The sequence below is a fragment of the Lobosporangium transversale genome (assembly GCF_002105155.1).
Source record: "Lobosporangium transversale strain NRRL 3116 chromosome Unknown BCR41scaffold_59, whole genome shotgun sequence".
NCBI lineage: Eukaryota > Fungi > Mortierellomycota > Mortierellomycetes > Mortierellales > Mortierellaceae > Lobosporangium > Lobosporangium transversale.
The window spans coordinates 191,995-214,624 of NW_019029037.1; the positions used below are offsets into that span (position 1 = coordinate 191,995).

At 41.2% G+C, this 22,630-nt stretch overlaps 7 protein-coding genes across 7 annotated transcripts; 3 read left to right on the plus strand and 4 right to left on the minus strand.

The window, feature by feature from the left end:
* Positions 1-948: 948 nt before the first annotated feature.
* BCR41DRAFT_363045 (hypothetical protein) lies at positions 949-1,340 on the minus strand. Its single transcript, XM_022025824.1, has one exon. It carries the CDS (start codon positions 1,271-1,273, stop codon positions 974-976), a length of 300 nt encoding a protein of 99 aa, XP_021876428.1. The 5' UTR covers positions 1,274-1,340; the 3' UTR covers positions 949-973.
* A 2,260-nt stretch (positions 1,341-3,600) lies between these two features.
* BCR41DRAFT_375025 (endopolygalacturonase precursor) lies at positions 3,601-5,551 on the plus strand (the record flags this gene model as incomplete). The annotated part of the gene is made up of 7 exons (XM_022026911.1): positions 3,601-3,663; positions 3,762-3,909; positions 4,054-4,145; positions 4,286-4,457; positions 4,654-4,832; positions 4,995-5,362; positions 5,521-5,551. 7 exons carry the CDS (start codon positions 3,601-3,603, stop codon positions 5,549-5,551), a joined length of 1,053 nt encoding a protein of 350 aa, XP_021876429.1.
* A 2,144-nt stretch (positions 5,552-7,695) lies between these two features.
* BCR41DRAFT_363047 (hypothetical protein) lies at positions 7,696-8,076 on the plus strand. The gene has a single exon (XM_022025825.1). The coding sequence runs from the start codon at positions 7,839-7,841 to the stop codon at positions 8,049-8,051; it is 213 nt and encodes a 70-aa protein (XP_021876430.1). The 5' UTR covers positions 7,696-7,838; the 3' UTR covers positions 8,052-8,076.
* Positions 8,077-8,476: 400 nt separating this feature from the next.
* BCR41DRAFT_328517 (hypothetical protein) lies at positions 8,477-10,087 on the minus strand (the record flags this gene model as incomplete). The annotated part of the gene is made up of 2 exons (XM_022021699.1): positions 9,227-10,087; positions 8,477-9,028 (listed from the first exon to the last, which is right to left on the minus strand). Exons 1-2 carry the CDS (start codon positions 9,695-9,697, stop codon positions 8,477-8,479), a joined length of 1,023 nt encoding a protein of 340 aa, XP_021876431.1. The 5' UTR covers positions 9,698-10,087.
* Positions 10,088-11,371: 1,284 nt separating this feature from the next.
* Positions 11,372-15,424, minus strand: BCR41DRAFT_426054 (hypothetical protein). Its single transcript, XM_022030672.1, has 2 exons — positions 13,513-15,424; positions 11,372-13,406 (listed from the first exon to the last, which is right to left on the minus strand). Exons 1-2 carry the CDS (start codon positions 15,163-15,165, stop codon positions 11,424-11,426), a joined length of 3,636 nt encoding a protein of 1,211 aa, XP_021876432.1. The 5' UTR covers positions 15,166-15,424; the 3' UTR covers positions 11,372-11,423.
* A 1,793-nt stretch (positions 15,425-17,217) lies between these two features.
* Positions 17,218-18,191, plus strand: BCR41DRAFT_293302 (tRNAHis guanylyltransferase-domain-containing protein; the record flags this gene model as incomplete). The annotated part of the gene is made up of 3 exons (XM_022020381.1): positions 17,218-17,321; positions 17,430-17,868; positions 17,994-18,191. Coding segments are annotated over 3 exons (741 nt in total), but the record flags the coding sequence as incomplete, so codon positions are not given.
* A 592-nt stretch (positions 18,192-18,783) lies between these two features.
* On the minus strand, positions 18,784-21,800 carry BCR41DRAFT_363051 (hypothetical protein). The gene is made up of 3 exons (XM_022025826.1): positions 20,583-21,800; positions 19,709-20,436; positions 18,784-19,598 (listed from the first exon to the last, which is right to left on the minus strand). The coding sequence occupies exons 1-3, from the start codon at positions 21,352-21,354 to the stop codon at positions 18,888-18,890; spliced, it is 2,211 nt and encodes a 736-aa protein (XP_021876434.1). The 5' UTR covers positions 21,355-21,800; the 3' UTR covers positions 18,784-18,887.
* Between the last annotated feature and the right edge of the window lie 830 nt (positions 21,801-22,630).

Genomic DNA, 22,630 nt, shown 5'->3' on the forward strand with positions numbered 1-22,630 from the left:
TCAAACGGTATGACCAAAATAGCGCTCGAAGAAGATGTGTATGACAATTCCGTCTCAAATACAAGTATGTAAATGTATTGCATAGGTTGGCATCAATATGAATAACACCGTCAACAAATGTATTTTCAAATTTTAAATTGGATAAAATGTCCTCCATTTCAGCCAATCAGCCAATCAGCCACCAAATCATCGCTTTTTGATTCAAAGACAGTATTTTAAAAATATTTGTCGACGACTTTCTGGCGAGGACTCTGCTACCTATTTCCTCATATTGGGCTCGTCACTTTAACTGCTCTCAATTAATAGACTTACCTTCAATGCCCAGACTGCTGAAGGCTCCACGGACTCTTCGATTTTTATGTAGGCGACTCTTCGGGCCCACTATGAAACCGTATAAACATCTAAATACTACCACATGCATGCTATTAGCTTCACTGCGCTCCTTGAATAATACTTTTAACATATTCCTGCACTATCCCAAGGAATGTATCAGTGCTTTGACAAATATGTATCCCTTAATGGCTATGTCACAGTCCTTGCATCGAGAGAGTGGAGGGGATATGTGAAAAGCGGGACAATATGTGTATCTACTGATAACTGGCGTAACTTCAAAAAGCTTAGCTCAGAGACGAGAATATCTACTCTGCCTCTCAGTAGCTACCGTAATTCTATTGAAGTGTCTTAAGGCGTTATTTTGTATCGCATTTTGAGAGTAATTATAAATGGACATCCTTGTAATAATCCTCATCTGGTGCCAACACCTCTCAGTACCTTAATTAATCTTACCTACCTGAAAGCCCACTGAATTATGTTTTGTAATGATTTTCTGCGTGCATCCATGTATACAAATAAAAAATAAATAAAAAAACACATCTTCGTTACTTAGGGTAAAGGAAGGAAGGAAGGCATGTTTATGTACATTATGTGTATTAAAAGGTTATTTATTTTTGTTGTACAAAGGAATATGGATTATTTAGCAGCCCTTCTTTGTGGGCGCGTAGGTATCTTCTGGGTTCTCGCAGTTGTGCTTATCCATTTCACATTGGTTGCTAAATGTCCTTGGTGTGCCATTTTGGGAAGTAGCGCAACGTGGGTCGTGGACCATACCACACGCCTGGGGGCATCCCGACGAGTTAGAGCCAGGGTATACAGGATCGGCGCGAGACAGGAGATCCATCTTAACAACAGGAAGCGGACTTGCTGATACCGAGATAACCATAGTCATGGCCACGAGAGAAATAAGAAGGATGACAGCTGACACGGCGGATCGCATGGCTTGAAAAGTTGGCTTTGTCTTGAATTAGGTGGAGATGGAGGCAGAGGTGAATGTGTAAGTGATTTCAATCTTTTTTTTTTTTTTGTTAAGGAAAGAAGTTCTTTTTTATAGTAAAAAAAGAGCCATTTTGGTGTTGAGCAACCAAAAAAAGGCTTGATTTTCAGATGCGTCGCTTGCCACTGGAATAAATCTAAAAAAAGAGATTTTGGGGAGGATCTCTTTTGGCATTGGTCTATGCGTTGGGAGAAAAAAAAGTCTATATACAAATTCTGGTCTCTCAATGGCATAGTCCCCATAATTAAATTTTTTTGAATATGAGTGCTTTTACTGTTGGTATGGGTCCAGAATTCAGTTTTGAGAGGATTGCAAAATTGAGGGGTCATTTGCTTGCTCCAGAAGGATCTTTTTTTTTTTTTTTTTTTTTTTTTTTGGATATCTTGTTATTCTCTTGTTATGCCTTCTAGTAAATTTTTCAATGCCCTTTGTTTTGCTTCTTTCACAATATACCCACTGCTCCTTGTGAACCTCCTTCCCTCACTTAGTAATTCGGGTTAGCCTGAAATCGAGGTCAACCTTTGGTTCAAAATATCTTTATACATAAAACCATTGTTATGCTGCTGTTACACTACCATGGCCCAATAGCAGCCATATCTCTAGGGAAACGATATACTGATAGCGTTTGTTTCTCAAGTCATGAGAAGAGTAAAGACAAAGATTAAAATCCTAAATGAACTCTACATGAGCAATCCATGTCGACTTACAGCACTTACTGTATTCACCATATCTGTCAATTGACATCATTGACCTCTGTGTTACCACTTTATCTTTAACTCCAGTTTCAGCAACTAAAGCTCTAGACGTGATGTGATGCATAACTCACAAAGTCCGCAGTTGAGGAAAAAGGAGACACCTTGAGTTTCCTGCTACGGTTAATTTCATGGAGTAGACGTCATGAACGCGTCCGCTACGTCAACACTCCAATTTTCCGTTCTACTAGTTACCGCTCCGCCATTTATAGTAGCCCGTGCCATCTCCTTGTGACTTGACATTCAGCACTGCTGCACCTAGACTACCTTAGATGGAGCAAACTGTTTGGTTCATCTCTATCACTTGGAGGCGTCACCTGCAATAGATATATTTAATCTTTTACGGACCTTGTTTCTACCATTTATTGTATAATTCTACCATGGAAAAAGGGTTAATAATAATAATAATAAAAGACCCCAAGCTTGAATCTGATATCAATGTGGCAGTCTGTGGTCCCACCGTTCCTCTCAAACGCATATTCGGTTTTCAGTTTGAGCTTTCGTGCTGCTTTGTCCTAGGCGCCTACGGGCGGAAACTGAAAATGATTTAGCTGACGTATCCAAAGTCAAAATTATCCATTATTTGATGCAAATGTGCCTCAGAATTCAGAAGATTAAGAGCGCTTATCGGACTCTATTAAATTTGTTCCTTTCATTGTAATTGATGTTAGAACAATGGTTAGGTCATTAATAAAAAGCTCTTAAGGTTTATTTGCAGATGATAAGCACAAGCCACGGTCATCCCAATTGGCTTCAAATATCCCATTTATGCCTGTGCTCACATTCACATTCACATTCACACTTGCAGACAAAGCAACATTACGCGACTCGTGTTGTTAATTGACCATAACAGCCAGATACCATTCCTCTCTTGGATCGGTCTTATAAACTATAGGCTGCCAAACTTCGATCAAGAAGAGCTTTTTTTTTTATTCAATGTGGATGTATCCCACGGGTGTACACCTTCCTGCATTTAATATGACAAGGTTCAGGCAATTTAAAATAAATTCCATGAGATACAAACAAATGACTGTGACACATTGACCATGTTAATTTCCTAATTTCCCATGCTATTACCCGCCACTATGTTTGAGAACCTGGACCCTAAACTCTAGCTGCATGTCAGTACCTTCCCTTAAATAAACTGCTCCACAATTGACCGTGGGGATCCTTTTCATAACATATGCCCTGTCTTTGGTACTTTTCTTCTAGTACAACGTCCATGGCTCTGGCGGTTGCACAAGGTAATAATTTCATTGAAATGTTAATTTGTGTAATGGCAGCTTCTTGGATCCATATTATATCCAATTGAGGATTGCTGTCTTCTAGAGCTGAATAGCATCGCTACTCCACAAACAGAAGACTATAGGCATGCACATGCCATCATCCTCGACAAAGGACTCTCGACAGTATAAAAAGGGCGATATGTCTGCCGTTGTAGGAAACAAAACACCCATCCAAAACAACAAGCACTCCAAATCCTCAACCCTTACTCAGAATTGCTTCCTACTCTCCATCATGAGAATTTCTCTTATCGTTCCCGCCATTTTGGCCACTACCGTCATTGCTGGGCCTGTCCAGGTGAGGGTCGCTAAGTGAACGAGAAGAACATGGCTGTGAGACCTTCCTTACCAACTTAACCTTCGAACTGTCTCATACTATTCTTTTGCACCCTTTAGACACGTGCCGGATGCACCGCTACATCTTACGAGCAAATCGCAGGGACCAAAGGTTGTAGTGCGATTGTCATCCAAGGCCCATTTACCGTGCCTGCTAACAAAAAGATTGATCTCACTGGACTCAAGACCGGCACCACAATCAAGATTAGTATGTTTTTCTTTATCCCACACTTTTTTTTTTTCTTTGTTTTCCTCAGTCTCATAATTGTTCCTGCTCTCAACAGAGGTCAACGTCGAAGCTTACAACAACCACTCTGATCTTCATTAGCTGGCACTATCACGTTCGCCAAAGGGAATCTTGGAAAGGACCACGACCTCGTCACCATTGGTGGTTCGAACATTAACATTGATGGCACCAAGGGAGTTTTCGATGGCAACGGTCCAGTAAGTGTCTTTTTTTTTTTTTTTTTTCTTTTTTTGCTACTTCATTTTAGTTTATTGAGTGGCACGAATGAAACATCGTCTTAACCGTTAACCCTTTTTTTTTTTTTTTTTTTTTTTTTTTACTACTACTCCTGACAAAGGCATATTGGGATGGCAAAGGAGGCAATGGTGGTGTCAATAAGCCCAAGTTTGTCAGACTCCGCAAAATGAGTGGTTCAATTACTGGACTGACTATCCTTAGATCGCCTGTCCACACCTTCTCTGTCAATAACTGTAATGGACTTATTCTTAAGGACATTACCATTGATAACCGTAAGTTGCTCAAATGCCTTGTATCGTTACATATATTTTCAGGAGGGATCTGTTAATCCTTACGCACTTTCAATATGGTGGTTTCTGGATATGACTCAATCTTTTTTTTTTTTCTTACGATGCTTTTATTTCCTTTTTTTTTTTTTTTTTATTTCTTTTGAATTCACGAAAAAAAAAAAAAAAAAAAAAAAAAAAGGCGGACCCAGCTATAGTCTTGGCCACAATACAGATGGCTTTGATATCTCTGGTGACTCCAAAGGTATCACAATTGTAGGTGCCAAAGTGTACAATAACGACGATTGCCTTGCTGTCAACAGCGGCTCCAACATCGTCTTCAACGACAATCTTTGCGATGGTGGTCATGGTGTTTCAATTGTACGTATAAGCAGTAAAAAAAAAAAGAAAAAGAAAGACTTTAAGAGAGTATTGCTGTCTGTGAATATGCAAACAGAGCTTCTTTTTTTTTTTTTTTTTTTTTTTTTTTACTCATACGCTCCTACCTCTTTTACAAAAAAAACATCGCCATTAAAAAAACAGGGTTCTATCAAGGCTGGTGGAGTGGTTGATGGTGTTTCAATCGCTCGCTGTAACATTGTGAACTCTGACAACGCTGTCCGTATCAAGGCCTATGCCAACGCGACGGGCGGTAAAGTCAACAATATTACCTATACAGACATTACAATGTCCAACATTCACAAGTATGGTGTTATTATCCAACAGGATTACACCAATGAAGGACCCACTGGAAAGCCTGGTGGGGCCGCTCCTATCACCAATGTGAACCTCAACAACATCCGTGGTACCATGAGCAAGAAAGGAAGAAACAATGTCTACATCCTCTGTGCCAAGTGCGACAAGTTCAATTTCCAAAAGATTAACATTACTGGAGCATCGCCTAAATGCACGTAAGTCACTTTTTTTTTTTTTTTTCTTCTTCTCTTCTTTCTTTCTTTCTTTCTTTTAACTTTTACCTTCTTCGCTGTTCCTCTCTTGAATCGGACGAGTTTACTTTCTCTTAATTATGCATATGTATTCTAATCATTTTGGATTCCATGTTACGTAGTGGAATCTCTCCCAAGCCTAGCGGTTGCTAAGTATTGCACTCAAGCTTTCGTCGATTTACATCAAAGCCATTTTTAGAGTTGATAGACATATAAGAACCATCATAGATTGATGTCTGTTTTACCATTATTAAAGATGATTGATTTTTTTAAAGTCAGTAAACCAAAGATTGGGTTGTGCAGAGCTCTGACCGTCCATCCATCCATATACGACTTTTTTATTATTATTATTATTACTGTTTCTCTTCAGTTGATCAGGGTGATGCAGTATGAATAATGATAAGAACTATGGCTGCTGTAAACCGACCATTATTTTCAAGTGATATTGCAATAAAAATGGATTTTGACAACACGTAAGAGCTATGGAAGCAACGTCGTCTCGAGTCTTTTGAGGAACCAAAGAGAGACGAGGATGGTGTCGACAACTATGAATCGACAATAGTCACTAACTTGGATATCGTCAAAGGCAGTACTTGAAGTGGCATTAAGGTATCTGTGGGGACATCCTCTTTTTCTTTTCCTTTTTTCTTCACATTCATTTTTCTCTATAGTTGCCTCAAAAGGATCCAGTCGTATAAAAATGAAAACATAAAAGTATGAAGCCCGCAATATGTTCACTTCAGTATTCTCGATTAACTCTATAGTCGTATGTGTGATGGCTACCATCATGAGTATGAGTATGAGTATGTGTGTGAGTATAGGTATGGGTATAAGTATATGCATGCCCGTGTCCGATATACTAAGCCCAGGCCCAAATGAAGCTCTCCCATCGCATTCTATCAAGCAGTGGTAGCAGTAGCACGAAAGGGGAATTAACAGGTCATCAGTTTGTCCCGAAGTATACATCGCATCACCTACATAACTGCGTACAGAAGAGACAAATAAGGCCTGTACAGAACATTGACAACACTTGCAGGACAAATACAGAGTCAATGCTAGAGCTGCATGATGAACTTTCTTTTTTTTTTTTTTTTTTTTTTTTTTTTTTTTTCCTTGAGCATGGTATGGTGGTAATTGATGGTCGCGTTAGTAATGGTGGCATGACGGGCATGATGTCAAGGGTCAGCGACTATTCATACCAAGGCTGCATAACACTAATGGACATAAATGCCCACAGAGAAAACAGACCCAGACCAATGATTGTTCGCAGTGGTAAATAATCTTTTGGAACGAATGTCGTATCGATGGTCTCGCTCATTATTTGAATGTTTTGGTTTGAACCATCTTTGGAGACATAGTCTGACCATGATGACAAACGCGTAAATAAATAAAGAAAAATACTCTCCTAAGAGCTAGATTTTTTTTCCCCCTTCCTTTACCAGGTAATATCTCCTGAAAGGGACTGGTCAACCAAAAAAAGTCATGGGAGCGAGAGAGAGACATGGAAAGAGAAAAATGAAGCGCCGTTTAGTGGATCATGGATATAGAAGAGTAGGAAAGTGTAAAGTGCAATGAACATTTAAGCATTTTTGGGCCTCGACTTTTTCTGGATTTTATAAAGGATGAAAGTGGCCAATGCTTTGATCTGAAATCTATCATTGTTGTTCGCGTGGGCTGTGCAGGAAAAAGCTCAACACGTCTCTCGCACTCTCGTAGTGCTCTGATTGGCTTGTCACGCATATGCGGCGCTTTCCTTTTCCTGTTTTTCCCCTCTCTTTTTTTTTTTTTTTTTTTTTTTTTTTGGTTTCCTTGGCGTTGTTTATCATTTCTGCACGGCAGACGTTTTTACTTTTGACGTTGTATCATGCATCATGCCTGATTTCCGTTATATGCCATCATCAGCTTACTCCACTCTATTCATATCAACGAGTAAGGGCTACCGATCATGCTTCAACAAATCATTTGGGAGGGGAAAATTTTGGGAACATCAACAAAGTGCTATTAATATAGCTGAAACAAGGAAAGTCGAAAGATGGATGGGCAACTGTTGGAACAAAGGGTCAATGAAGTTGTGAGTTTCTTTATTCTTCTTGCTGTTGAATGTTGTTACTTGTTGTTGTTGTTTTTACTTGACTAACTACTTGCAAACGTGCCAAAGAAGTCTTGCTAATTTTACTATAGACCTATCTTTAACCTTCTCTGCTATGTTCTGTTAGAGAACAATCAAAAACTCGCTTCAAAAAAATTGGTTATAAAAAGGAAGGATCATTTTCTGACCCCACTCCACTTCATTCCATCTCAAGTTTCTCTACTCCAGATTTAAGAAAAAAAAAACAACAACAAACAAACATGCTTCGCCAACTTGTCGCTCTCGCTGTCTTTGCTCTCGTTGCCATGACGTCTGTCGAGGCCATTACTTGTGGAGCCCAGTCCCACAGGCATGTCTACTGTACCACTATCAGAACTCCTTGCCCCAGCGGTTACCGTGCCGTTTTCTATGATGATCCTTTTCCTTGCTGCAGAGGCCAACGTTGCTGCATCCCAAGATAATCAGTTTTTTTGCTTCTACGGTCGGGACTTTCTTTTTTTTCTCCTTTTTGTATATATATTTTTTTTATTTTCCAAGGAAGTGAAATTTTTACCACATTCATGAATATGGTAGAACAAATCAATAAAACACGTTTTTTTCCACTAATTGATCCATTGACAGTTACGAGATGAACACACTGGAACATCTAGAAAGTGTTTGGACTGTACTTTTACTTTTTTAGTCAGTCGAGACCAGTGCTCCTATTCGAGCTGAAATTTTGTCAATTGACATTTATTTTTTTAATCTGAAACATCATAATTGACAAAATTTCAGTTCGAATAGAAGCACTGGTCGAGACGTAGTCCCCTAACCTTCGATTGGTGGAGAGTGTCCCCCCCTTCTTCACTATCTCACTTGATGATTTTAGTACCTTTTGATTGGGCAGAGGAAGGTTTTGTACTTTTTTTTTTTTTTTTTTTGGCTTTTTTGGCTTTTTTGGCTTTTTTGGTTCAGTTGAAAAAAAATGCTATTGTATATTTATTATGCTATTATTCGTATCGCGCTGGTTCGGGTGGTTGTACTTTGCTGGCAATGTGCATTTGATGATATTCTTCTACATAAGACTCAATCGATACTGAGATATGTGAGTCGCGTGGTGACAAATCTTTACGGTAAGCTCCAAAGCCGGGCATTGCAAATTGAGCTCCAACCCTGGAGAGTCTTTGCTCACCATTACTACTTGAACCACCTCGATAACCTCCACCGACTCTTGCATATCTTTTACTTTTACCACTTGATGTCACCCAATGGATTGTGATTGCATTGAGTGTGACATCCAAGGTACAAGAGGCTAGACAGAACAGCCCTCGTTCAGTGCCTTGAAAATAGACAAGGGTTGAAATGTTGGCACAGGAGAGGATCAGAGCAAAAACTGATCCAATTAAGGTCCTGCGGGCTACATCTCGAAGCTTGCTCTTTGTAGGACCCTGAAGCATGGAAGTAGAGGAAACCAAGGACCGTAAAAAGAGCGCTGTGAGCCAGCAAGACAAGAGGACATCATAAATGATATAAGGGATCGCTGCTGCACCCTGTAGTCCAATCTATGGTAGTTGTAGAAGTAGGCAGAGGCAGTTGGAAGTAGTAAAACAAAAAAGGCATGATGAGTTTACTATTTTTTTTTTTTTTTTTTTTTTGAACAGATGCTGTGTGACATATTGTGCAGGGTCTGTGTGTGTCTCGCCTCCTGGCCTGTCCACTGATCCAAAAAAAAAAAAAAAAAAAAAAAAAAAAAAATTTACCTGACATTCGCCTTCGTCTGTGATAACAGCGACACGGAATAGGACGGCCAATACAAAGACAACCGCGTAGGGAGTGAGTAGGAACATGTTGAATTTAAACATGGGGCAATTCCATCGCCTGATCCCTACAGCGGTAACAATATGTACACGCTCGATCAGGAACAAGTAGATCACGAGTTTGCATGATCCGTAGAGGATAATACAGATGAAGATGGACATTTGACAGGATAATAGGTTGAAATTGTTGGTCTGGACTAACATGGCTGCCATGATTGAGAACAGCCATGAGACCAGATATAGACTGACGACGAGACCACGTGCATAGTTGATATTACTAAATTGAGTTCCTGCAGTCTTGCGGCCAAAGAGTGCTGACATAAGGGTGATACATGAAAGCGAGAAGAAGAGTGATAATGACTCGACAGTGTCGGGCATGTACTTCATGGGAGCTTTTCCGTCAAACGTGCTCATGATTATGGAGAATTAATATATGGAATAGTATAAATGAATGAGGAAAAAAATAGAATAAAAATAGAAATAAAAATGAATGGAATGGAATGAAATGGAAATAGAATAGAATGGAGAAATGAATTGTGAATGAATTAAAGTAGAATCAAGCGTATGGCCCGGTCAATGAGCAAGTCATGAAGGAAGGAGAGAGAGAGAGAGGAGAGAGAGAGAGAGAGAGAGAATGGAAAAGGACGAGATACAAAGGATGTTGATGTGTGTGACAGGGGGGGATGTGGAGAAAGAAGAGAGAGGACAATGAGCGGTCGGACGCCGCACAGACTTTGGGGGAGGGTTGTATAAATTAATCAGAGTGAAGGGAGAGGGGAGAATGGAGAATGGAGGGATGAAGGAATGACCATGAATCTGAATGGAAAGAGAAAGCGTACACACACAAAAAGGGAAAAAAGAGTGGGGTATAAAAAAACGAAGGAGAAGAGAGAGAGAGAAACAATGAATCGGAAAAAAGCCTTAGTGCCTTTTTTTTCTTTTTAATCTTATTGAAATATAAAAGGGCAAATAAAGAAAGTAAAAGTTTAAATAAAAAGGGGGGGAAAAAAAGAAAGAGTACTTGCACATGTACATGCTTAAAATGATTGACCAGATCCAGATCAGAGGACAGAGGACAGAGTAACCCATACATAAATCTATATAACATGTATATATCTATACATGCATACATGTTTAAAAGAACAAGACAACAGGCAACAAAGGGCGAGGGCAGGGCAGCATAGAGAAGAGCCTCTTTTGGCTGCTTCCTCAACATGACTGAATTGCATTCAAAACATTAATGCTAAACCAACGACACTAATGATTTACTCTTGTAGTCTAACCGTAAACTGTATTCCCCAAACTGATACTGATCCAACTGCCCATTTCGTCAGCATTCTCTCTCTCTCTCCTTTTTGTTCAATAGGAGACAGCGCATGTTTTTTTTTTTTTTTTTTTTTTTTTTTTTTGTTGTTGCATTGCATTGCATGGTATATATGGTTCTTGTTCTTGTCGTTGTAGACATAGACTTCCTGTATAAAATATATAAAAATAAGACTGAGGACGGACAAGTATCGTGATGTCGTTTGCTCTTTAGAAAAGGCAGATCATAAAGCGACAGAGCGACATTAAAACTGTTCATACTTTGTCCATGTCACTCGACCTATTCATGAGCAAACCTCACCTAGTGAAAAGAAATGCCAAAAAAAAAAAAAAAAAAAAAAAGTACTTCATACCTCGTACATGGTCACACACTAAAAACGCGCGCTTTTTTTTTTAAAAAATGAGCTTTTTTTTTTTTTTTTGCCTGCCGAACCATAATGTAAGACTTTTATACTCATTCATCCAAGAATGTCTATTTATCCTTTACGATAGAGATCATTCTTGAGCAAAGACAACAAGGAGTTTGCTCATGAAAAACAGAGAGAGACAGAGGAGATGGATAGAGATAGAAAGAAGCCCTTTTTCATGGCAATTATCCGAAACATTGAGACCTATTCCTCTTCCTTTTCCTCCTTACCTTACACCTGCTCTCGCTCTTGTTTGTAGATCCTTTTATATTTATTATTATTACACACGACACTCATAATTGGTAAAGAGACACAATGAGGTATATCATTTTTTTCATTAATAGTTCAAGTATTTTTACTTTATCAATGTATATGCTACATGTACTGTACTCTCTCTCTCTTCTTTCCTCTTAAGCTGCTGCTCCTTGACTAACTTTAGCATTGGCACTGCCACCTGCTTTCCAAAAGTGGAGCAAATCTCTATATGAGGATGGTCCTTGTGTTGGTTTACTATTACTGCTATTGCCATTGGTCTTGATCATCACCGGTGATGACATTGACGATGATACAGATGATGATAATGAATTGCTTATCGATGATTTGGACTGCAATGTATCAAAGGTCATGGCACGTTGCATTGTCCTCGTTGTACTATGGCCAGCACTAGAACCAGAACCAGAACCAGAACCAATGCCTGCGTTGCTGCCAACACTGTTCAACTTTGCAGTCAACAACGAGGATGTAGATCTTGTAGAGGACGCAGATGAAGGTCTCTTAACCTCAGGACTCTTGCTTCGACTACTTTCAGAAACACTTGTGCCCTTACTACTAATACTACTACTGCTATTACTTCTTGTGCTAGCGCTGCTACCGTTGCTGCTGCGTGGTGTATGGGATGATGTAGTATTTGCGGTCGTAGTTGTAATGATCGACAGCGCTGCAGGCGTTGCTGTAACTGCTGTCGCCGTTGTTGAGCAAGTTGCCGTCGTCGGTCGAACTGGCTTCAATGCCGAAAGACTATTAGCATCAAAACTCGACAATGACACTCGGCGTAGCCTTGATGCCTGACCGACCGATCTTTGGTCTGCTGTTGTTGTTGTTGTTGTTACTGCTGCTGCTGCTGCTGAGGACGAAGGCGTTGATCCTGACGGTGTTGTCATTGATGACGAGGAAGCAGCAAGTAGGTTCTGAAACCTCTCTTTAATCGGTGTAATGGGTATACTGTTCTGGAACTTATCCTTGACAGGTGTCGTGGGCGTATGATTTACCTTGGAGATATTCTCTGGATGAATGGTGCCTATCCTGTCCCCAATCACCGTGCCACGTTCCAAGGGGGATGCCACCAGAGGAACACTGGTACTAAGATTCTTGTAAGCATAGGAAGATGATGAGGATGTTGAAGTATTATGTGAAGGCATCCAAATAGGCTTGACTTGTGAAGAATTATAAATGCTCTCCGTAGGACTCGATACAATCGCCCCTCTGCTTGGGTTGTAGCCGTTTGTTAAAGTCGTTGATAAAGCTCCCTGATCACCATTAATATCTGCTTCCGCTGAAAATAGCACTGAAGTTACAGACATATGACCCGAGGATGGGGGACTGGATGGGAATCCCGAGAATGTGCCCGCACGTTGAGGAAAACTGCCGCTTACGCCACTATCTGACTGATGCTGGTGCTGATGCTGATGTTGTTGAAACTGTTGCTGCATGAGCTGGTACATGCTCTCTGGTCTTGGTCGTCGTGATGCTAGGACAGTCTCCAAAGCTCCTAAACGGCCTTCCATTCGATCAAAACACTTTTCTAATCTCGCCGATGTCTGTTCCATAGCACGCACGCGCTCTTGCATCCGACCTTCAATTTCACTTAGCAGCTTTGAATGCATTTCGGCTTCGATCCGGTCCACTCTTTTACTGATCCGACCATCCACCTCGTCCACAGTCTGGAAAAGCATCAGCTTGGCATCTCTCATCTGGCCCATCAAGTCCGTAAGCAATCCGTCATTAAGCTCCTGATACCGCATTCCCAACTCCCGCAGTTCTTTTCGAAGATCTACTATTGCTGTAGAGGCGTCCACAAGCTCACTTGAGCCATTTGCGCTGCCACCGGCTCTTGCGGATCGTTCTCGAATGCTAACAACGCCCTCATGACTGTTGCTACTATTCTCGTCGACATCACTGTCAATTGGCTCCAAGAAGGCTTCTGCCTCGTTACCTTGAGCATCAATCTCACGATAGGGTTGCATCGCAGCACTGATACGGGCCTCTTCTGCAGCGATCGTGTCCTCACCGACACCATCGCCTGCGCGCACGCCTTGCATGTTGGATTTGTGGGACTTTGCCACTTGATGCACCTTTTGAGCAATTGAATTGTGGGCACCATGTAGATCTTGGACCTAAAAAAGAATTGTATCATGAGTTTTTTTTTTTTTTTTTTTTTTTTTCTTCTTCTTCTTCTTTTCCATACCTCACGCGCCTCTTTTTGTCATTGTTATTATTTACCTTTGATTCAATGTCAACTAACTTGTACGAGACTAAAACTTCCATCTGATTCACTCGAAGATCAAGGTCTCCAACTTTCTCGGTCACATGAGACAGGATCTCTTTCCTCAGTGCCAATGACCCTTTTGGATTTTGGGTCATGACATCCATAGTCGACTTGGGCAAGGATGCCAAATCAATAATATCACCATTGTTACTGCCATCGCCCGTAGTATCGCCGTTAATGTTAGGTGGTGGCATACCCGTAAGGGTTGCAGTATGCTGTTCCAATCTTTGAACACGATTCAGGAACTTTTGCTCAACCTCTTGAATAGCCTCTTGGATACGTTTGTCCAAATCAGACTTTACCATTCCAAAAAAGTCATCAATAGACCTTTGGGTATCTTGACCGAACGAAGCTGTAGCGACTTGTTTATCATCTGCACCGTTGGAAGAGGAAAATGGTTTACTATCCGATGTGGAGGTAATCGTAGCAGCGTTTACAGCTAGCGCGGCAGATGATGGTAGCGGAGTGGAATCTGTGGATTGGGGACCACCGTGACTTGGAGAAGAAGAGGAGGAGGAGAAGGAAGCTGCTACTGCTGGCACCGCCGTTTTAGACAGCGACGCAGCTGCGGTTGCGGAAGCTAAAGCTGCAGAACCTTCGAGTACACGCTTGACCTCCAAGTCTTGAATCGCATTCTCTGGAGACATCTGGCTCTCACGCAATGCATCTTTGGCCTTGTTCTGCTTGGCTACCAAGTCCATAGTGGTTACATCCATAGTATCTTGGTCAATAGTACTGGAGGCCACTGCTGCCGTCGACGTTGTAGATGAAGGCACATCAAATCCAGTCGTGAGCCTTGGCAGAGATGAGGTGTTCGACCGTGGTCTTCCTAACATTAGGGGCGGCCTTGGGCCTCGTGGTTTGCTGTCGTCGTTTTGGTTCATACTGTTGAAATTTGCTTGCTGCTGCTCGATCATCATCGCCCCTTGTTCTCGCACTTGTTTTTGTTGTTGTTGTTGCTGCTGCTGTTGTTGTTCCTGTTTCTGTTGCAAGTGTTTCTCTGCAAGCGCCATGCTTAAAGAGCTTTGGCGACTATTATTATTGTTCCATGGATTAAAACCACCACTTCCATCGTTTATCTGACCATTTTTGAGCCCACCATTGCTAAGACGCTGGAAGTGTCGTCCTGAACCAAGACTAGGGTAACTTGATGGATTTGCGAACACAGGTTCTTCATCCTCTTCTTCACGAATTGCATCCAGGAAGGGACTCCGAACAGACAAGGATCCATTCAAAAGCTGGATATTGTGATGATCCATATCCATCTCATTATACTCATCCTCAATATAAATTTCTACCTCTTCCTCTCCACTGTCGCTCAATGCACTTTGACCATGATGGAAGTTATTGGATTGAGCATTGCCATGGTAGGGATTCTGGGCGGCATGATAGCTGTGGTTGGCGTTATAAACATCTTCATCTTCATCAGATTCATCGTCATCATCATCATGGACGAGTCCGAGCCCTCCAATGGTTCGAGGAGGACCGTAGTGTTTCTGGAGGAATAAGTCTTCTTGATATTCTTCATCTTCATCAACAACTAGTTGGTCGTACCCTTCGTCGTCGTCGTGATGGTTTTGATAGTAAGTGTGTGAGTTGTGGTTCATAACGAATATAAGAGAAGGAAAGTTTTAAGGAAGAGGAAAAGGGCGTTTTTGATGAAACGAAAAAAAAATAAAAATAAAATATAAATGGAAGGGCAACAGAATGATTTCCTAATGTGCAATGTTATACAATTATTAACAGCCGTTGTTGATATGAATAGAGAAACATTAGGACGTGAAGAGAAAGGAAAGAATTTGAAGAGAAAAAGATTGAATAACAATAGATCGGGTAGCAGAAAGTTAGAGATTGAGATGGGTAGGGAAATATGGCAAAGGAAGGAGTAAGACAACAAAAAGAAAAAAAAAAAAAAAAAAAAAAAAGTGGCAGATCCGAATGTCTCTTCTTCTTGAATAACGAAAACGAGTTTAGAGTGTGAGCGTGTGAAGGTCACTCCTCTCTTCCTATGATTAGCAAGGTAAAGAAAAAAAAAGGGGGAGAGGTCCAATGTCACCCGTCAGTTGACATAGGAGCTACATCTTTTTGAACATGAATATCATTCAAACCATGACATACTCACCGCCTCATTGCTTTCGTTGCAGAACCAGGTACACACAGTTTGTTCTTTGACATAACAGCTGCACATTACCATGTTCACCCCTTTTTTTTATTTTTTTTTTTCCAGTCATCCTCGCCCCCCCCTTTTTTTTTTTTTTTTTTTTTTTTGCTTGTTCCTGCGCCGGTTTAATGCACTCCTGGTTTACAAAATGGTATGGTAATTGTAAAGACATCTTTTTTTGCTGCGTGAAACAGGAAGAAAAAGCAATCATTGAGACTAGTTACTGATATAGCACAAAGGTGATTGAAATACGTCGTTAAAATGTTGGCAAAACGGTCTCATGTTGGTGTTCTTGATGAAGGAACAAGAAATAGTTCTTCCTGCTGTCTTTGCTTCTCATTTAATATCAACTACTAACACCACTACTAATCGCGGTTGCAATCTGTCGCTATCAATTGACGGGGAGATTGAACATTAATTGCTTTAAGGATTTGTATGCATACATTCTGCTCTATGCATTGCCTTGTTTTCCTTCAGTATGTCCTTGAAGAGTCCTCGGCGGCATTTTAACTAGGACCCAATATCATTCAGCAGAAATCCACCCCTAGAGCTTCTGGAGGTTAAAGGCCATTCTTCTGAATCAGGTACGAGTTTTTGTTTGTTTGTTTGTTTATTACGTCAAAAGTGTTGATTGCATCTGCTCGGATATCCAACAAAAGTAGATTCCTGTTCTTATTTTGTAATCCTTTTAGACAGATACGTTGATCAAGAGTTTATCAATGGTGTTCTAGTCCACAGTGTCAGGGAGTAAATAATATGATCCTTCTCTGTAAAGATCTGCAGGTGTTGTGACTAATACGACATCATCTGCATCTCGAGACCCTTTGCCATTGCTTTTTTTCAGGCTTACACCTTGAGGACTTGTAAGCGGTGCATCACTCTTCCAATGGTCGCCATCTTACCTGAGCACCTGCTGGACAACATATCCATGACTCTTTTCAATAAGTTGGCCCAGAGGGTTTCCGACCTTCTGTCATTAGACCTTGAAGTGTTGCCTTCGTCCATTAAATTCTTTGGAGATGTTGACGCCAACGCTTGGCTTGTTGTGGGCCGTTTAGTTGGGAGTTTAGTTGACCTTATACTGGAAATTTAGACATAACCAAGTCAGTCTTCGGTCGAGAGCGCTGTTAAGAGCAGTTTACTGCAAGGGATTGTCTCAGATCAATTTGAACCTTTTTTTTTTTTTACTTCAATTCCTTTTTTATTTCATTATCGTACTAAGCACATATGTCTTTCGCCTTGTTACTTATTACACATGATCCTATGCATACTTCACGCATTCAGAAGGCTACTGTCATCATCTAGAGCGCTAGGGGCACAGCAAGGGCACAGCAAGGGCACTTTGCTGATACTAAATTAAAATGAAGCCATTCGAGACTCCTGTTTACCTGCTTGCCACATGAACTTGAAAATAGAATTCCTTAAATCACGTTTTATTTTGAGCTTTTAAACACAATGCATTAAAAAAAAAACTAACCAAATCCTTCTCAATGAAAGCATGGCAAAATCAAAGTATGAGTATGTCAAGGAGTTTGAAAAGGACGACACCTTGCTAAGGAATGTATTCATTCTCGTGCGCATCGATGGAAAGGGTTTCCACAGGTAAAAAGATCTTAAAATGATGAACAATAGTGACCTTTTTTTTTTTTCTTTTTTTTTTTACTTGCATGGCCCTGATCAGTTTTCAATTAAAATAATTCCCAACTAAAGGTTTTCAGCAGCCCATGAATTTCATAAACCAAACGACGTTCGCGCTCTCAACTTGATGAACCATGCCGCAAGAGCTGTTATGCATGAACTGGACGATATCTTGTTAGCTTTTGGTGAATCCGATGAATATTCATTCTTATTCCGTCGATCCACTGATCTCTATCAACGACGAGAAGCCAAGATTGTCTCCACAGTGGTGTCACTTTTCACTTCTGCTTTTGTCTATTATTGGAATGATTATTTCCCAGAGATGAAACGGCCTCTTTATCCCCCTGTCTTTGATGGACGCGCCGTACTTTACCCTTCTGAAATCGAAGTCAAGGATTATTTCGCATGGCGCCAAGCAGATACTCATATCAATAATTTGTTCAACACTTCCTTTTGGGCTTTGGTCGAAAAGGGTGGCTTGTCTCCCAAGGCCGCTGAAAATCGACTGGCGGTAATAAAAAAAAAAAAAAAAAAAAAAAGATGTTTAGGTGTTGTATCTCAATATAATCAAAACTAATACTTGAAGCTTGCCTTTTTTTTTTTTTTTTTTTTTTTTTTTTTTAAAAAACAAACTAGGGAACGGATTCAAAGGACAAGAATGAGATACTTTTTACGGAATTCAATACAAATTATAGCAAGATACCCGCTATTTTCAGGAAGGGGAGTGTACTTTTACGAGGACAGATCCCCAAGGATCAAGAAAAGGATGGTATCATTCCTACATTACCAGAGACTCTTCCAGGATCAACAATCGCAAATGCAATACCAGTATCAGGATTAGCTGCTGATCCTTTTTCTACAACAAACGAATCATTGTCACCATCATCATCGTCGTTATCAACCTCAATATCAGCATCAATATCACAACAACAACAACAACAACAACAACAACAACAAGCTACAAGCAATACATTAATATCCTTGACCACAGCAGAGCCCAATAATGGAAGGAAACGATCTAGTATGGACAACGATAATGATGAGAGTGATATTAAACATCAAAAACGAAATATAGATGGAAACATAGTACCTGTGAAGCCTACAGCTACAGGAAAAGAAGAAGAAGAAGAAGAAGAAGAAGAAGAAGAAGAAGGATGTGATAATGGTAACCACGAAGCAAAGGATGACAATGAGGTTGGAAACAAACCTATGACTGACAAAGAGAACCTAGATACGGATACGCCAGTACTTAAACGGATGAAAAAGGGCGTAGTCATTGAACATATCGATATCATTGGCGAGAAGTTCTGGACAGGACGAGGAGCATATATTTTGGCACCCGAAAAGAGGAAGAAGATACGTGGACAAAAATAAGAAACAGGATAAACAAAAAATAAACTATAGAATTAATGTTCCATTTATTTAACTGTACTACGAAGAAAAAGAAAAAAGAAAAAGAGGTATATATCTACAATATTGGAAGGATGGGAATGATCTTCCCCCCCACCCTTGCTTCCTTGTTTTCGTGGTTTACATGACGGTGCAACTCTGGTTTTTTGCCTTTCGATTTTGCTTGATTTTTTTGATACTCTTTTTATGAGCCAACTTGTCATACCTCGTACCCGAAGCCCTCTTCAATTCCTCCACTCTCTTGGCCGCATCCTTGTTTCCATTCGCTGCTGCCATATTGTAATACTCCATGGCCTTGTTCATGTCTGAGGGGACAGAGATACCTGTCTCATAGTAATATCCCATCGCATACTGAGCCTTGGACAATTTCTTCTCCGCGGCCATGGATGCATATTTGAATGCTAAATGATCATTTGGTGGGAAACAGTTCTCGGCTCCTGACAAATACCAGCCACTTAGAGCCATCTCAGCCTCGCCATTGCTGTTACCTGCCTGAACAGCTCGTTCGTAATGTTGGATCGACAGATAAGGATCGACTTTACAACCCAGGCTACCATACTCATAGCAGTATCCGAGCTTATAGTTCGCTGGTCCATATCCGAGTTGAGCAGATTTTCGGAACCACTCCAGAGCTTCACCATCGTCAGGGAAAGCAATGTCATCTGGGATCTCCAACTGAGTGTATTCGCGCGAGAGGATCTGACCTAAAACATAGGGTGCCATTGGTGCAGATTCAGTAGCATAGGTTGCGGCACGCTTGAGATATTCAAGACCTGCCTTCATGTTCTTGGCCTGACCCAATTCTCCGTACAGGTAAATCATAGCCAAGCGCTATATAAAAAAAAATAAAATAAAAAAAGAGTTAGAGTTGAGCTAGTGAAAATCTCAGCCCTCGGCTGATAAATGAAATAACAAATACAGATATATATATATAAACTTACGTGGTTGGCAGGGGCATCATTATGGACGGCTGCCTTTTTATAAACCATCACAGCTTTGTTGTTATCCTTCTTCTTCTCGCAATAGTAACCCACTTTATAATGTGCAGGGCCATAATCGCCTTTTGACGCTGATTGATACCATCTCAATGCCTTGTCTGTGCTCTGCTTGCACCCATACAACCCTTCTTCATACCATGATCCACGGATGAACTGGGCTTCAGGTTGTCCTTCCTTTGCCAATCGATCAATCCAGTAGATGCCTTCTTGAGTCAACTGCTTCTTACCCGTCTCTGTGTCCTGCTGTCCGGGTGTGGGACTAGGAGGCGAGGACGAAGGAGGGGTATCATCAGATGCTGCAGAGGATGGCCTTGGGTGATCTCCTGCACTAGGAGACTCTCCAATCTCAAGCAAGTATTTCGCAAAGGACAATTGGATAGAAGGGTCATTGGTCTTGTTCGCTGTCTCACGGTATTTGGCCAGGATGGCTGCGTCTGTCAAGAGTGAGACCGATGTTGCTACATTAGACGAAGAGGAGTGTTTCAAAGGTTGGCCTGGTCTTGAATAGTTATCACTCATCATGCGTGGCGGTGTCATATATCCGTGGGAATTCATGGCACCGCCACCAGAGCTATTGTTGGCGGGCGATTCGCTTGCAGACCAAGACTTGCGGAACACCTTGCGTGAGTCCGCGTCCAAATTGTTAGAGCCCCCATTTGCTCCCATCGTTCCTATTGAGCGAAAAAAAAAAAAAAAAAAAAAAAAAAAAAAAAATAGGCATAAGGGTCAATTTTGAAATGAAACAGAAAAAGAGATCGGATTGGATGAGTGAACAAGGAAAAAGGAACGGCAACAGGATTCCGAGATTTCGACTTACCATTGTTACTCAAAGGGACAGCCGACATTGAGTTATGTTGTTGATGATACTGATATGGTTGACGTTGATGGGCTACAGCGATAGGGTCTGTTTGGGAATGCATAGGCATAGGTGGTCGTTGCTGCTGCTGCAATGACTGTGGGAAATACGATTGAGGCTGATACTGCATGTAATCGCCCGAGGGCATCGATACATCAGGAGCTGGGGAGGCCGTATAGGCTTCTTGATTAAAGATCTGTCCTCTAGGAAATTGCTGTTGATAAGGAGCGAATGCCGCAGAAATGCTACGATGATGTTGATGATGGGAGCGAGGATGATGCAACTGAACAGGAGATTCTGGAGTATCAACTAGTGCACCCCAGTCCTCAGACTTTTGTGGGATCGGTTTCAAAGAAAGTCGCTCATCATAACTGACGGGAGTAATACTCAAGGGCGGTGTCATAGTTGATGCTCTTTGTGATGTTGGCAATGGGTTGTCATAGAGTTGATAAGTTTTATGGGGTTCTGAGGCAGTTGGCATAGACGAAGTAGCTGTAGCCATAGGTGAACTAGTAGCAGTAGCCATGGATGAAGTAATGGCAGATATGGGTGAAGAAGTAGAGGATGAAGAAGAAGAGGGTTCGGAAGGACCGCTGTTGAAAGTATGGTTACTGTCATCAACACCGTCAGTAGTCACAGTACTGTTTGTAATTATTGTGGTCGTAGTGGTGTAGGAAACGACTGGGGTCATGAGTTGCTGATGCTGCTGTTGTTGTTGGGCTGTGCTGGTCATTGTATAAATTGCGGAAGAAGTAGAAGAAGAGGAATCTGAGAGCACGGTGGGAAGAAGGGGTGGAGATGGATATACTTTGGCGGTGTGAGTAGAAGCTCGAGAAGTTCTACGAATCGCTTTTGGGACAATCGGAATATGAGAGAAGGATAATGAGCGTTGTTGAAGCTGATGGTGTTGAAATTTAATTTGACGCTGGTTTTTTTGTTCGATCTGAGGAGAAACAGAAGAAAGAGAGATTCCTTTGGATTCGGACAAGGCATTATAAATTGGTTGAACTGCTGCTGTTGTTGTTGCTACTGTGGCTGTAGTGGCGGACGTAGTTGGTATCGATGTGGCCGCAGAAACTTCAAGAGTAGCAGTGGCAGTGACGGTGATAGCGGTAGCAGCGGTAGCGGAAGGACTGATAGTGGAGATGGGATTTGTCGCAATGCCGAGATTGGAAGGAGTGACATTGTCGCTATTATTATATGATTATGATTATATATATAATTTGTATTAGCTATTAATACTAGTTTTTTTTTTTTTTTTTTTTTTTTTTTTTCAGGCACAGACACACACGCATGCACAGGCGATTGGATTGTGGTATTGTTGTGGTGGTGCTCAATTGAGTCGAGATCAAAGTGGCAAACTGACTTTTTGTTTCTCTTTTTGTGCATGTGCTTTTTGTGTTTGTGTTTTTGTTTTTGTTAGAAATAGAGACATTGTGTAGGACAAAAAGCATCATAAGACTTCATACCTCTGGGAAGAAAGCGTAGGACACGCGCTTGAGCTTGGGCTTGAGCTTGTGCCTGTGCTTGAACTTGAGCTTGGGCTTGAACTTGAGCTTGGGCTTGGGCTTGAGCTTGGGCTTGGGCTTGAAGATGAGGAAGGAGCAGGTTCAGATTCCAGAAGAAACGATCCAAGCTCGGCGGAGAGAGATAGTTTATTGTCGATATCAACCTGAAGTTGTAAGGAAGAATCAGAGTCTGAAGGGGAGGCCGGCGCGGTGGGCAGGGAAACGACCGTTGGAGCGTCAATTTTAAAACTGGAATAAAAATCTGATAGTTTTGCATTCTGATCCTTGCTTAGGGTCGAAGCTAGAGTGGATGATTCCTTGTTGACAAAATAGGAAGCAATGGTACGCTGATGCTGTGCCAAGATATTTCCTAGATCGTGTGCAATCATGTTTTGCACATTATGCGGAAAAAGTTGCTGCTGATCCTGGCCCTGGAATATGCTGCTAGTATCAACTGTTGTGTAAACAGACGTGAACCCGGTCACGATGCTAGAGGTACTA